The 16,151-nt window shown below is 36.4% G+C and overlaps 1 protein-coding gene across 2 annotated transcripts in view; it reads right to left on the reverse strand.

Annotated features, from left to right (window-relative positions):
* Positions 1-16,151, reverse strand: part of rasa1a (RAS p21 protein activator (GTPase activating protein) 1a) — a 64,610-nt gene that overhangs the window by 30,217 nt on the left and 18,242 nt on the right. For both annotated transcript variants that reach the window (XM_067438240.1, XM_067438241.1), the window contains exons 2-8: positions 11,573-11,725; positions 9,504-9,639; positions 9,259-9,329; positions 5,667-5,784; positions 5,555-5,586; positions 2,579-2,631; positions 1,026-1,176 (exon numbers count right to left, since the gene is read on the reverse strand). In XM_067438240.1, the coding sequence (XP_067294341.1) occupies positions 1,026-1,176; positions 2,579-2,631; positions 5,555-5,586; positions 5,667-5,784; positions 9,259-9,329; positions 9,504-9,639; positions 11,573-11,725 (714 nt within the window). The remainder of the gene's footprint in view (positions 1-1,025; positions 1,177-2,578; positions 2,632-5,554; positions 5,587-5,666; positions 5,785-9,258; positions 9,330-9,503; positions 9,640-11,572; positions 11,726-16,151) is intronic.

The following is a 16,151-nucleotide window of genomic DNA, read 5'->3' on the forward strand; positions in this document are numbered from 1 at the left end:
TTTTTATCAATATAATCTATCTTATCTAATTTTATCTTCTTCTTTTTCTTTCAGCTGTTCCCTTCAGGGGTCGCCACAGTGAATCATCTGCCTCCATCTAGCCCTATCCCCTGCATCCTATTTTCTCAGACCGACTTCCTTCATGTCCTACTTCACTACATCCATGAACCTCCTCTTTGGTCTTCCTCTTGACCTCCTGTCTGGCAGCTCTAACCTCAGCATCCTTTTACCAATATATTCACTCTCCCTCCTCTGAACATGTCCAAACCATCTCAACCTGGCCTCTCTAACTTTGTCTCCAAAACATCTCACATGTGCTGTCCCTCTGATGTACTCATTCCTGATCCTATCCATCCTCGTCACTCCCAAAGAGAACCTCAACATCTTCAGCTCTACTACTTCTAGCTCTTCCTCCTGTCTTTTCCTCAGTGCAACTGTCTCCAAACCATACAACATTGCTTCTCTCTCTCTCTCTCTCTCTCTCTCTCTCTCTCTCTCTCTCTCTAAAAGGAAAAAAATGTTTACTGAATTTTTTGTTAGGGTCTGCAAAATTGTCAATCTGGAAAACTAGGAAAATAATATATATTATTATAGATATATATAGAAATATATATATATATATATATATATATATATATATATATATATATATATATATATATATATATATATATATATATATTTTTTTTTTTTTTTTTTTTAAGAATCATCACAACTGCTTCCAACATTGATAATAAATCAGCATATTAGAATGATTTCTAAAGGATAACGTGACACTGAAGACTGGATGCTGGAAATTCTGCTTTGCGTCACATAAATGAACTTTATTTTAAAGTATATTAAAATAAAAAAGCTAAAATGTAAATGTATTGTAAAAGGTAACAATATTTCACAAACTGTTGACCAATTGTATATGTAGGCGTTTCAAAAAGGTGTTTTAGAGCAGGATATAAGTTAAGTTATTTTCAGCCAGATCCTACATAAGCAGTGTCAGGGCACTTTAAAGCCTTAGCCTGCAGTCCTACCTGTTATAGTACCGCCCTCCCATCATGTACTGGTTGTTGGGAGTGGGGCTAATCTTGAACCTTTGGATGTTTTCATTGGTACGAAAGAAGAGGGAGTAGTCGCCTGGTGTGTTGTCTGACGGCCTGACCAGAAAGCTGCAGACCTGGCCAACTGGAAAGCAGAGAAGCAGTGCGTTAGAAGAGCTTTTGAGTAGATTTAAATGGCAGTTATGAAATAATAACAGCTTCTGTTTTACTCTAACATGAATTAATTATCTTTAATGAATTTGCCCCTTTTAGGGGTCTGTAATAAATGCTAATGCATACAAGATCAAGTAGGCCAAATAAGACAGATGATGCTTATAATGTCTTATTATGATGCATATAATGCCTTCATATATCAAAGTGCTAAACAATAACACATGATTTAAAGGAACAGTTATCCTTTACTAGAAGAGGAAGTAATGTCATTATCATGGTCTGGTTTCTCCCAAGTTTTTCTCCCCTCCATTCTGTCACTTCTTTTGCCTTTGGCTTGCTTAGTCAGGGACACTAAATATTCAACTATATTACTGATCTGCCCGCATTGACACCATATTGTAATTGAACTGAGCTGGATGACATCACTGTTTTCTCCAAAGCGGCTGTAAATTCTGTTGCATTACTTTCCTGTTAACACTGTGAAGCTGCTTTGAAACAGTCTGCATTGTAAAAAGCACTTATAAATAAAGGTGACTTGACTTGAATTACTTAATGTGTTCCTCCAACAAATCTATTTTATGACTTCAGTAGGGCTCGGAATGACATGAGGGTGAGTAAATACACTTATAGGGCAATAAAGTAATAAAGTAGGTATCATTTGAAAGTTTAAACACACAAAATACATCCTGTGGTGTTGCACTACCAAAGAAACAACACTTTAAATCCTTTTAGTGGGTGGTGTTGTTTTTCATATCATGAGTTGTACTGCACTATTTTATAATCAAATCTTTTTCTAATCGTAACAAAACACATATCATTGGAAAATTATGAGACTCAAGGTTCCATATTTGGCAAATGTTTTGTGATAGGAGTGATACGAGACGTATTCATTTGTGAGAAGATAACACATAAATAAATAGTATAACACCTTTTTAAAAAGTCTCTAGAAATTTTTGTCAAAATTATTTTGTAAAATATACATTCAAGTAGATTTGCTTAACAGTAAACTTAAACATCTTTAGCTTTTAAGTGTTTTATTTCAACAATAATCTGAGTGTCTTTAAAATAAAACCGATCAGAATTCCAAAGCATTCATGAATTACAACCATTTAAGTTTGGATAATGCATTTTCATGTCAATGTTCAAAAAGGAGGATGACAGTTAATATGTGTTAACTGTTAATATTATGAGGGTATTAGATTATACAATGGTAATCTAAATGTAAATATAGATAAACAATAAAATATCCATTTTAACTGATACTGAAAAGTGTAATAATTAGAATGAGAACCACCTGAAATCACTTGTCATTATTTTATTATGCTCATTACACAAACATGTAATAGCCAGCGTTTTATGCTGCGCTCGTGTACCTGTCATTAGCAGGTTGTACGCCTCTTGTTTGCTGATCTTCCTGTGGTACCAGCTATGAAGATAGAAAAGGAAAAACAAAGGGAAACAGGAAATGAGACAAGAAAGCAGGGCCAAAAGGGCAGCACCCCAGGCTCTGTGAGTCAGGTCTGAGTCAGAGTAGTATAATACGGTCACAGCATAAGGCATCAACTCTGATCAGATACACAGCCTCAGGCTCAAGCGCTCACTTTCATACGCAAGTGTAGCATCGCTCTTGATTCTGACAGATGTTTCTTCTGCAATGGCACACTGAACTAACTAAAACTAACTGGGCAGAAGAGATACACATGAGGAACTAAACAAAGATGGCAGCAGGGAAAATGATCGTTTCATGATTCTGAGCAATTTGGATAGGGTTAGATAAGACCAAGGAGTCAAAGGTTTGGCTGTTTAACATGGGCAGTTAATACAAGACGTAAATACACAATTTTAAGGGCAACAATTATGTTTCTCCATTGACAGGCATTCAAAAACAACTATTTATCAAAGAAAAAAAAAAAAGTACACACACACACACACACACACACACACACACACACACACACACACACACACACACACACACACACACACACACACACACACACACACACACACACACACACACACACACACACACACAGGGAGATCCAGTGAGAAAGAGTTTGTATTCACCACAGAATTAATAACGCTATAGGGAGATCTGGTGGGAAGCGGTCGGCACAGAATTCTGTTATAAACCATAGATATCAGATCAAACACTCTGAAGTGGCTCGCTGAAGTGGAAACCTTGTGCCATGAACAAATTTAAGGGGTTTAAGTCCACAAATTTGTTTGAAAGAATAATGCCATATACACCTAGGATGACTTGAGGGTGAGTAAAACATGGGCTAATTTTCCTTTTTGGGTAAACTAACCCTTTAATATATGGAAAAAAGTAAGCCATCACAGTCTCATGAAAAACAAAAACTTTTCTTCAAATTGGGACTGAATTACCTAGAAAACAAGTAAACAAAACAAGAGTGCTCCTTTTAAGTTATCAGTCAGTTCAGTGTGATACTATAGGCTAGAAAACAATGGTACATTTAATAAGAGTAGAACATGAAAATGTTCCTTATAAATATTAGGTTTTTGAACACTACTGTTGTTAATAAAAGTTAATTGTATCTGCTTATCAATTCATATCAAATTCGGTCTGCCACAGAATCAACACTGGTCGCCATATAATGCATTTCATCATGAATTGTTTTATGCTATTTAAGACACACGCATATTTGTTCAGCTGCATTTCCTTAGCTCTCACTCACTCACTCACTCACTCACTCACTCACTCACTCACTCACTCACTCACTCACTCACTCACTCACTCACTCACTCACTCACTCACTCACTCACTCACTGATCCGCTGTGCGAGCCTCCGTTGACTGCTCGTGCTCTTCCCAACCTAAAAGGACAAGGTGTTTCTACTTGACGCGCTCACCGTTGCGTTATTTTTTTAAAACAACAGAGGGCGACTCGGAGGAGCTGTATAAACCATCAAGAAAAAGCGTTGAGAAGAATTGGGATAATGTACACAGGTGATGCTATTTATTTTAGTACACTTCACCAAAAACCACACTACAAAAGAATTGTGTAAAACTCAGTAAACCTTGATATTATTACTTGTGACATGAGAACAAAATATACAACTAAATTAACAATCTCTTAAATATTTCCTAATTTAACCTAACATTTTAGTTTTGTGATTTTTTTTTATTAAACACGGATCTTAATTTAAAATGACTTATTTCTGCTTTTGTAGGCTCATTTTGCAAATATAAGCACCTAATTTGTATGTGCAAACTGGGTGCCGGTGTGATGAGACGTCATGCTCGGCTAGATTCGCCTAGAACTTGTTCATCTTCGGATGCGGAGCCACGCATGCAGTTACAAAAAATGCGCTGCACACCGCCAGGCGAAATGGGGTCTTGTGGACCAAACGCAACTCTCACACATTTGTCGTGAGACACACACGTTCGGGTTCTGTCTTACCGTCTCACTCTGGCCAAGAAAATCCATATTGTTTTTGATATGAAAAAAAGTCTAAGCTTCACATAAAAAAAAAAAAAAAAAAAAAAAAAAAAAAGTTTTAATATGAAATTCAAACAACAGATTGCGTTTTGGCGCACTTAGTGTGGCAAAACAGTTAAAACCAGAGCCGTTGAATAACAGAGTTGCGACATGCGTTCATCTCGCATGCGGTCACATGATCACGGCACTCTTAATAGTTCTAAACAAACCAGCGCTGCGTCAATACATTTGAATAGACAACAGCTTCACTATACAGGCATTTGCATCAATTTTTGGTAAACAGCACAGCATAGTGTGCATTGATTATTACATGAACCGCATTTACAGTGTTATTTTAAAGATTCAACTTTGTAATGTTATGCTTTTCTGGTATTAAGCCCTGAGATATTCCTTACTATCATTGTAAAATGTGACCGTACACCTTAACTATTTTTCAATTAAATAAATGTTTAAAAACTAAGTGTCTGTAGACCTCTCACGACTGTTTTAAAGACAGCTCATTATTTCCATTCACTCGAACCTTCTTCCTTCTAGGCTCTTTCCAAAGCCAAAAAAATTGCAATGCAAAGAGGCAAATTAGAGTCATTTTGTGGCTCTTTAATAAATATAGTCAAGTTGCTTAAATTATTGCATATCATAACTGCTTACTTATTTGTAGGTTTTACATTTGAATACATGTTAGACATGGTCAAATACTATATTTCTTTAAATGTGATACCCCCCACCACCACCACACACACACACATTGCTTTCGAATAGTACAATAGTATAGTAATAGTAAACAATAGTAATTTTATGTTTAAATTAACTTTTTTTCCAAATGTTAGTCTGGAGCCCTGCATTATATTATAGTAGATGTTTGGAGGGCTAGTGCAACTGTACTTACATTTTTCCCTCATGTGGATCCTCTTCTCGTCCCTGCAAATATATTCAAATAAATCAATGTGCAATTTCACAGGAAGATACCTGAAACACGATAAAAGCTCAGAGACACTTACCACCTCCTCTACAAGATCATCCACGATAAGGCCCTGTTCTTCTGTCCGAACATTGGTCACCCACATCCAACCATCCTCCAGTTCATTGTGAACGATAAACATGTCTCCTTTGAGAAAACTTGAGACACAATAAAGTAGAGTAAATTAAGTTGAGTACATTTTCAATAAGTAATGTTTTTTATAAGTAACGTTTAAAAAAAATTGTTTAATAAAAAGATATTTGATCTTTTCAGATATTCTTTTAGAAAATCAGCAGTTTGAATGTAAAAGTAAATATAAATGTGACTGGCAGAAAACATCTGTTTTTCTGATAAAGTTACTGGAGGGTCCCTGTGGGTATTTATATTTTGAAATTGCTTTTTCGAAATAAGGTGCCATAAAATGCTCCAAATATTATTTTAAAAGGTTTTAAATTTAGGTTGGGAATTAGTCTATAATACAGGATTTTCCAGCTTTTCTTGGAATCTAAATAGCTTTCCTGTACAGTTACTTTTTGTAGCTTTTTAACACCACAGAGGAAGATAAGGCAAACCAACTACTCAGGTGAACCAAGTCCTGGACTAGCCAAGCACTGCACATTTTGGATGTCTCTCTTATTTAACACAAGTGATTTCTATCGGCAGCTCATTGCTAGGGGCTCCAAGAACTGCCCCGCATACAAATATGTCTGCTTCCCTTCTATACAGTATGTGAAAAGCAGCGTGTGAAATGAGTAATATTTCAGAATACTCAAAATACTAGGAAAAAGTACCGGAATGACCTACTTCTTCCACCCAACATTCTGAAGTCTGACGGACATTTTAATATTTCATTAGGCAAAAGAGAATTCATCTTATGCATAAATGGTGGGAAACAGTGACACGGATGTGGTATGTCTGAGTTATAGTTGGATGGAGAAATGGATGGAGTGGTATTACTGAAGTGTTGAATTGAAATCTAGAATTTGTTTAAAATAGGGTTGCATGGTAATGGTTAAACCGATAATCTATTTAATCAACTTAGTCAAAAATTATAATTCTTATTTGAGAAATGTATTTGGTTGCACTTGTTTTACGGTGATGTTATATTGTACTTACTCAAATAGTGCAATAATCAATATCAATATTAATTACCACTACATTTACTTACTGTAACATTACAGTTAGGGTTACCGGTAGTTACTTGTAATTATGCACAATTTACTGTTATTACTATAGTAAGTACGTTTAGTAACATGTAACTATGTCACCTTAAAATCAAGTGTTACCATTTATATTTAAATTTGATCAGAATTATTGCACTTTCATGCAAACACAAATCAAGAGAATGCCAATTCATATGCAGGAGTTTGCGTCATCAAGTTTCTTGAATTAACGTGGGGGTTTCACGAATTAACGTTCGTGAATGGAACGTGGGGGAGAGGACGCTGGCGTTGTCTGTTCGCCGCTTCTCCACCCACAAATCATGTTAATGTACTATTAGATTTAGATTTTATATTATTTCCTTATGTTTGTGAGTAGTCTAACAGTCAGAGCTACAATTGGGACTGTTGCTGACTGCTGGCAGCCACTGAGAGGACGTTGTTCGTCGTTTCGCCGTTTTCCACCGCTTCTCTGATGTTTATGTTTGAATTGCTGCGGTTGGTTCTGGTTTGGAGGACATTTGATGTTGCTCGCCGCGGCTGCTCACTGCTTCCTCGGGATTAAGCTACATAATGGCTGAAGTTTGCACCGGGCTAGCATCATCCGGGCCATCTTCATCGGCGTCCGGCATGATGTTGGGATGTTCCGCTTCTCGGCTGCGCCACTGTTCCGTCTTGCATTGCGGCCGTGGAGCGGCTTGGACTTCCGCGCCGAGCCTGGTGTGTCCACAGAAGTGCCCAGAAAAATGTTCTGCCTCCTGCATGGTGCTGCGGCGATCCCATCGTTTGAATCGTCATGAAGACCCAACATCTGGTCTTCAGCTGTCGTCGATGATGTCATCAGGACACTGCCGCTGGGAGAAATTTGAAACATAGAGTGGACCACAGCGTGCTGCGGAGCTAACAGAGACTTTCACCATCAGCTCTGTTTTCTGTTCACCATCAGCTCTGTTTCTGTACTGTTTTCTGTGTTGGTTGATTGTTTGTAGTATTCTATATTTTTACTTGTTATTCATTTTTTTGTTATTTTTTTCCCCTTTGTTGCACTTTGAGATTCTTCGGAATGAAAAGTGCATTATAAATAAAATCTATTATTATTATTATTATTATAATTAATTATTATATTTGTCAAATACATTAAGTGTGTGAGCACACTTGGCAGGTTTGGTTCAATTAAAACAAACTCTGGTGTGACCAAGTCCGGTTCATTTTATTTCAAGTGCTATTCTAACCCTGGCACGAAACAAGTGGACACAAGACCCCTTAAAAAAATGTGTCCGCTGTTGCGGTATGACTAAAATATATACGCAACAAGGACCAAAGGATTCTTAGGGAAGCAAAAACAGGATGTGAGGTCACAAGACGTGACACTAAAGAGGACATAGTTCTCATCACCATTGCCCATTATGGTTCAGTACAAGCTTCATCTTCAAGCTTCCTCACAGCAGATCTTCATTTATGTGTAACACATTTTATAAGCTCTTTGTGTGTTTTCAGCTAGTAAAAATACCATTATATGTACATAAATGCATTGAGTGCATTTAGCCCAGCACAAAGCATTGTTTTGTTTGGTAAGTTCACAAAATATACCTCATAAAAGCAAAGATTTATCGGCGGGCCAGTATCGCAGAAATGCTTAATCAGAAGCAGAAATTGTGATCACAATTAAAACATTGAATAATCGTACAACCCTTGTTTCGAACATTTCAATGGGTTTAAAGGGGTCATGAACTGAGAAATACATTTTCCTTGAGCTTTTCACATACAGTATAAGAGTTCATCATACTATAATGACATCTTGTAAGTTTCAGAGCTGAAAACATATTTGTTAGTCCAATAAAAGCTTTAATTAACAGGTTTTTCAAAGTGTGAATCTTTGACGTCAAGCCCGCCTCTGCAGAAGAAGATCAACACCTACTTCATCACTGCCTGTTTAGCCTCACCCCCGATTGGTGCATGTAACATAGGCCTAATGTTAAACCAGAACGAGCTACCAACAAATAAACATGCCGGTGAGGATTGCAAAATATTGTGCAGTGCCTGGGCTCGACAGTAAAGCAACATGTAACTGTTCATTCTAATGCCTGATCTAAAATGTAATGATTCATGTATAGTCAGATGTTCTTTGTCTGTGTGTCAGTAAATCAAACCCGTGACTAAACATCAAATTGCATTGTTGTTCTTAGGGTGAAAATAATCTGTTATTTAACGTGATTCTATTCTGTAAAGTTACCTCATAAAATCAATTCAATATCGGCGGGCCAATATCGCAGAAATGTTTGCTTAATCAGAAGCAGAAATGGTGAACGCAATTAAAATATAATCAATCGTACAACCCTTGTTTTAAACATTAAAATGGGTTTTAATTCCATTTCCTCGAACAGGCAGGACACAGTTAGCCTGTTCCTGCCTGCAACAGTTCGGAGTGAATTGTGAGATATGATAGAATGAATTTTAAGAAGTTTTCTATACCTGATCTCATCAGTTTCTGGCACTTTGGTGTATGGGAGTATGGCCCTCACTCGTCGCCTGTCCTCCACTGGCTGGAAGGGGAATAAGAGGTTACAGCAACACCATAAGGACCATGGCGCATATAACTGCTATGATGATCAGCACTGAAAGATTAACAAAATGCAATCCTGCTTCTGGATCTACAACCTTTAGCTATTGCAACAAATACGAGTGTTTATTCATAAGGTCAGAAGTTCTGATTGTACCTCTGGGGGAGCCACTGGAGATGACAGCTTTTCACCTTTCAGTAGGCAAGACACATAGCTGTAGTAACCAATGAGGTCTGACAGGGACGAGAAGCGGCGCCCACCGATGTAGTAATCTCCACACATCGCAATGATCCTGCACAAGCACAAGAAGAAGAAAGTGTTTTGCCTTACTTCATTAAAATGATAATGCCTGGCTGAATCCGACTGACATTTATTGGGATAAAGTATTTACTTCTGTGAGTCATTCCAAATACATTCAACAAGACCACAGAATCACTTGCAGTGGCTGTAAAGCTCAAGTTGTGCAAATGGTCATGTTTATTTAAATGTGACAGCTTGATTTTACAGCAGCAAGACAATGTAACACTCTATAAGCACGTGTCATGGAGAATAGGATAAATGTATTACTAAAAGACTTTTGATTGTTTGTCTATTGCTTGTTTCTTTATAAATTGATCCTCATGAGCTGAACAAGTTTGTTCAATATTGATGAAAGACAGCTTGTAACCTTTGCTATAAATGCCAGTGTTTATCATTAAGAAATATGATGTTATTGCATCTAGCTCTAGCTAGTGTACTAATAGCCTATACTTGAAAGTTGGCATTGGGCAAGCGCACTGCATTCACAACAAATTTTATGAGTACATTATTAAATTCAAAAATAATATGAATTTTATCATTATTAAAACATACTAAAAAAGTCTCTGTCATGGAATACACAATGTATAATACACAATGTTTGTTCACAATGACAGTAGACAGTTTGAACATTCTTGTTTCCTTTTATTTATTTTCAAGATCTGAGGTGAATTATCCATTGTCGCTTTCAGTACGTCTATAAATGTCACGCAAAACGATATTCAATCTCGCGTTAGATGCTTTTAACATTAAATAAAGCACATGCATACAAACAGCACCTGTCATTTTCGTACTTTGTATGTTGTTGTTCCAGATGGGACGTCGCGGAAATAGAAACGGTTTCTACAATAGTCATCACGAATAGCGCTCACGGCTGGTCAAGACAAAAACTCTGATTGGTGCGGAACCCTTTATCGACGTGTGGAGCCGTTGTGTTGTATCTGCTGAGGACGCGGTGTTATGATTACTTTCTTTCATGCTCCTCATTTGCAATTTGCTTTGAAAAAGTGTTTGCTAAACTATTAAATGTTTACTACCATTCTAAAATGTGGGGTCATCATCATATTTTTACTCTTTTTTGTAAGAATGAAATGCTTTTATTTAGCAAGAATGTATATTAAACTGATCAAAAGTGACAGTAAAATACATTTATGTTATAAAGAATTTCCATTTAAAATAAATTCTTTTGAACATTCATCAAACATTTATCACCGTTTCCACAAAAATATTAAGTAGCACAATTGTTTTCAACATTGATAATATTAATGAATGTTTCTTGAGCAGCAATTTAGCATATTAGACTGGAGAAAAAAAGAGAAGAAGAAAAAAAGAAAAAAAACACCAATTTTTTTCCCCACTCTATTTTTCCTTTATTCCCTCCCTATTCTACCTTAGGTTACTCTGAGTAATGTCCAAAAGTTTGTATTTCATACATTTTTTGCATTTCTTTACTTATTCATGCTGGTTTGCTTCCTGTACTCCACAGTTCTAAGTCGCTTTGGATAAAAGCGTCTGCTAAATGCATTAATGTAAATGTAAATGATGATTGTGATAATGCTGAAACATTTTTTAAAAACTTTGCCATCACAGGAATACAATACATTTTTAAAAGCATTTGGTCTATAGATATGGCTCCAGGGCCACCATCCACGCACGTATAAGGGTTTTATTTGGCTTTTTATGGTTTTTAAGGTTTACCAGGTGAAAATCATAAATCTAATCATTTAGAAATGTAAAACATCAATTCACATGATTTGAGGCATCAGTCATGTCTATAGTCAATCCAGTGCAGGACAAGGTTTAATGTGTTTAATAGATAAAGACTATTGTACAACAGCTGTCTGCTTGATGGGACATTTCATTTTGTGAAATGTAATGGGGTTTTGTGTGCATTAGTTAAACTGTATAGTCCAGTTGGCACTGCTCACCTGAAGTGATTGACCACATTAGTCACACTGAGAAAGGACAGTACGAAGGAGCCAGGCCGGCGGTCGCTTTCCCTGATGAGGTAGCTGCCCGGTGTCCGAGCCTGACGCAATCGCTCTTCTGCGATGGTTCTGTCCAACATTCCATGGTACCATCTGAAAGAAAGCAAGCACAGATCAAGACGTTAGTCAGCAATAAATCAGATTTTAGTGTCTTCCTCTATTTGGTCCATCAGCATCGATTTTTGAACGCAACCCTGAATGTAAATGCCGAAGTAGGTTTTTAAAGGCTCTTTTTGGCAGGCTGACATAAGCCTATATTTAGTGGATCTTATTCCAAATCACCTTCCAGATTTGTGGAAAAAGCTTCGCTATAATGCAGTAGCTCTGTAAAAAGAGACCTGCAGAGATTGCATTGGAGTTTTTAAAAGAAGAAAAGCATGCAAGCAGCCCTCTCACTCCACAGAGATGTGACAGGGCTCTGGGTGCAGAATTTTTCTCCACCAAAAACTCATGCGGAAATATTGAAAGTGAAATCTTGCTCTGAAAAGGTGCCTCAGCACAGGAAGAAATTGTAAAAAGCTTTTACCGCAGAGCCTCAGCTACTAAAAACATGAAGGTCTCTAAATTAAACAGTAGCTTTTCTAACACCACCGGTTAATGTTTCAGATTTTAGATCTGTGGAGAGAGAGAAAAAAAGAAAAAAGACTTGTATCTGATTTTAGTGTTTTGCAACTGGGTTTGAAAGACAGAAGACGAAATAGTACGAGTAAAAGACAGAGCTGACGTGTATTTAACCCTACAAATGTAGGATGGAGACTGCACGTAAGCCAGTTGTAGCTTATAGGGCTGTGTGATTCATCGGAATTGAGTTTCGATTTCAATCTTGGTTTCCAGCCATTATGAAAAAACGATAATCAAGAAAAAAAAAAGTTATTTTGCCCCATTCTGTTCATTTAGTGGTGTACTTTCACTCCTCCTTAAAAGCCCAAAAAGAAAAATCAATAAACAAAGTAAAATCAAGTAACATGACTTTCATAAAATGTGACATGCTTGATATTAAAAGCGCGAAAGAGAACTTCCATTTTTCCTTAGGCGGCATTTTTCCTTAGTTCACCCAAAAATAAAAATTAGCCCATGATTTACTCCCCCTCAAGTCATCCTAGGTGTATATGAATTTCTTCTATCAGATAAATACAATCAGAGTTATGTTAATAAATGTCCTGCCTAATCCAAGCTTTATAATGGCAGTGATTGTGAATTTCTGTTTTGAAGTCCATAGACGTGCATCTATCCATAACTGCTTCACATGGCTCAGAGCGATTAATAAAGGCCTTCTGAAGAGAAGTGATGCGTTTGTGTAAGAAAAATATCCATATTTAAAACTTTATAGACTAAAACAACTAACAATTAACAACTAACTAAGAGAAGAGAGGCTTGAGTTTGTTGCCCAGCCGTATCCGTGAGACGTGTCGAAGCATCCTATACACTGTGTCAGGGCTTACTCTTTTGCCACAAGTCGAGTTGTGTACCTCTGTCCACTGTAAGTTAGTTATTTTAGTCTATAAAGTTTTAAATATGGATATTTTTCTTACACAAACACAATACTTTGCATCAGAAGGCCTTCATTAACCCCCCAGTCATGCCAAGCTTTTTTGGACTTCAAAACAAAAACTGCCATTATAAAGCTTGGGGAAGCCACTTGGACATTTTTTTATATAACTGTATGATTAATGATTGTATTCGTCTGAAAGAAGAATGTCAAATATACAACTAGGAAGACATAAGGGTGAACATATTTTTTTGAGTGAACTATCCCTATCTATCGTCTGTGTTCTTAATATTAATCAAACAACAAAAGACTAGGAAAATCACTCACTTCATCGACTGAAGGACCGAAGGACTAGCTTTAATAAGAATCAAACCGGGTTTAATTCTTCCAGTGAAGACTGTGCTGTGTTTTATTTTACATTTCATTATTTTAATTTCTTTAGTATGTGGCTGGCTGAATATTTGACACCGACACATTGAACACTTAAGGGTGAGAACGATTCATATTAAACATAGCTTTTTTTATTTTATTTAGTTGTTTATTTAAAAAAATATTTAATTCCTCTTGCAGTAATCATTCCTCATCATCAGCTGATCACTGGACTGCGCATTGTGGATGAAACATAAACATAAATAAAATAAAACAAGTAAAGTGCTTATCCAGTGGGTCCTGCAGTGCCACTTGTGCACATGGTAATGTAGTTGGGTCTGCTTTCTTATTTGCTCTCAAAATAATACGGCAAGAAATGGTTCAAAATGAGGATCTCTGCATAATAAGATCATCGTGTGATACATATATAGCCTACACTTGAGACACATTAATTTCATATTTTGGCTGATACTGATAATTATATTAAATTATATTAATTATATTAATATCCTTCATGTCATGGCCAACATCCATAAGGAATTATTAGCCCTATCCCAAATGGCACCTTAAACACATTTGTAACCCCGTTTTGACTGTCGGGATGAAGTCTGCTGTGGATCTTGCACCAGTGCGGGCTCAGCAAAAATGTGCATTGATGATCGCATATCGACAGCAAAGCACCCTCACAGGCACCCTTCTGAATCATAAAATGACAAAAAGGGACATCCTACTTATGTCATGGACTTAAACAGTGCATATGAAAAGTGTGCCATTTGGGACAAGGCCAATGGCTGAAAATTCAAAACATTTAATAAAAAATAAAAAATAACTAAACAACTTGTTTTAAAAGCTACAATTGAGTTTAGGCATTACAACATGATAAATGTACAGTATGAAAAAAATTTTTTTTTTGGATATTTGCCGAAGATTACATTTAACAATTTAACTAAATACGAATCTAAACGTTAAAATAGCAGGCAAAATATAATATTCAGTTAATAATTAAAAATACAGATAAATAAAAAGCTGATAACCAAAATGTTACTGAAAAATCTTGCATCCTTGAAGGGATAGTTCACCCAGAAATGAAACTTCGGTCATTGTTTACTCACCCTCAAGTTGTTTTAAACCTGCATGAATTTCTTTCCTTGTTCTGAAGAATATGGGTAACCAAACAGGCCCATTGAATCCATATGATTGTTTTCCCATACTATGGGAGTCAATGGGGTCTGTCAACTGTTTGATTACCTATATTCATCTAAATATCTTTTGTGTTCAGCAGAGGAAAGAAATACATTCATATTTCAAAAAACTTCAGAAAATTATGACATTTTACCCTTTAAATACAGTGAAAAGCACACCTTCATGTCAAAAAGGTTGCATTCCTGAAGTAAATCATTCTCATCTGGTTTAAAAGTCAAAAAAGTCTTTACAACAACAAGCCAAACTGAAGTCTTCAAATCTACTTTTCATAAAACACTCTTTATTATTAAATTAAAGTTCAAAAAACAAGCGCTTATACTTTGTTTAGATTCACTCTACGAGTCTATATATGTACGTGTTATTGTTGATGTGTGTATTTGCGTGTTGTGGATGTGGTGAAGAGGAAGTGATGGCAGGTGAATGGCGGAGGTGATAGATGAGAGTGAGACACAGGAACAACTGTTATATTTTCAGAGTCTTGCCCATGTTGAAATGTCACACTGACTGCAGACAGCATGACATCATGTGGGCATGCAGCCCTCCCACACTCACACTTCACCAGACCAGAGATTTTCAGTTGTGCTGAATGTCAGTTTTCGGTTTTGCTCAGTGTAAAAGAGATGCTGCAGTTCAACGTTTCACATGTCTATTGTACTCTGTGTGTAATGAAATGCAAAATAAATTTGGCAAACTGATCATGGCATTTCTGGAGGATTCTGGTTGATAAATGTTGTGTTTGTCTATATAAATGTACTCCCAAAGGCAGAAAAAAATCTAAGGGGCTATTCACACAAAAGCTTGTTTTACGGTAAAAAATACGAGCCGCAGGTCAGTGTTATTGAGCAAATAAACAACAAATAAATGTGCTTAAACAAAGAAAAACAATCGGCAGCCGGTATCGGAAATGGCCAATTTGCTTGTTAAATTTTTTAATAAAATAATAATAATGAAAAAAAGAAGAAAAATAATTAATCGTTAATAATAATAATACTAAATAATAACAACAAATATTATATATATATATATATATATATATATATATATATATATATATATAAAAATCAGATAGGTGCATCACTACAGTTTTTATTTCTTTACAAAACATGGTGTTGTTTTTAAATAAAATACACATTTTAAATTGTAGCTGAGGTGCTCGGTTAATTTTCAGCGGTACTCCTAGCTTTTTGAATTGGGACCACCACTGCAATCGTGTCTCCGGTCCGGAGCAGACTGTTGCGTGCTGCGGCGGTTCGCACGACACTATTCTCGCCCCAATGGAGAGTATAGTTACGCTGCCTGAAATTTGAATCGTTCCCCACTATTTTGAACTAATTTAGCTTCCAAACTCTGCATGAACACTTGGATATGCACTAAGGGCACATATCTAGGTTCACATTAAAGTGCATAAGGCACTTGCATGATTTAAGTGATAAGTCATGTTTAAGGTCACGCACCACC

Source organism: Pseudorasbora parva, chromosome 3, assembly GCF_024679245.1.
Source record: "Pseudorasbora parva isolate DD20220531a chromosome 3, ASM2467924v1, whole genome shotgun sequence".
NCBI lineage: Eukaryota > Metazoa > Chordata > Actinopteri > Cypriniformes > Gobionidae > Pseudorasbora > Pseudorasbora parva.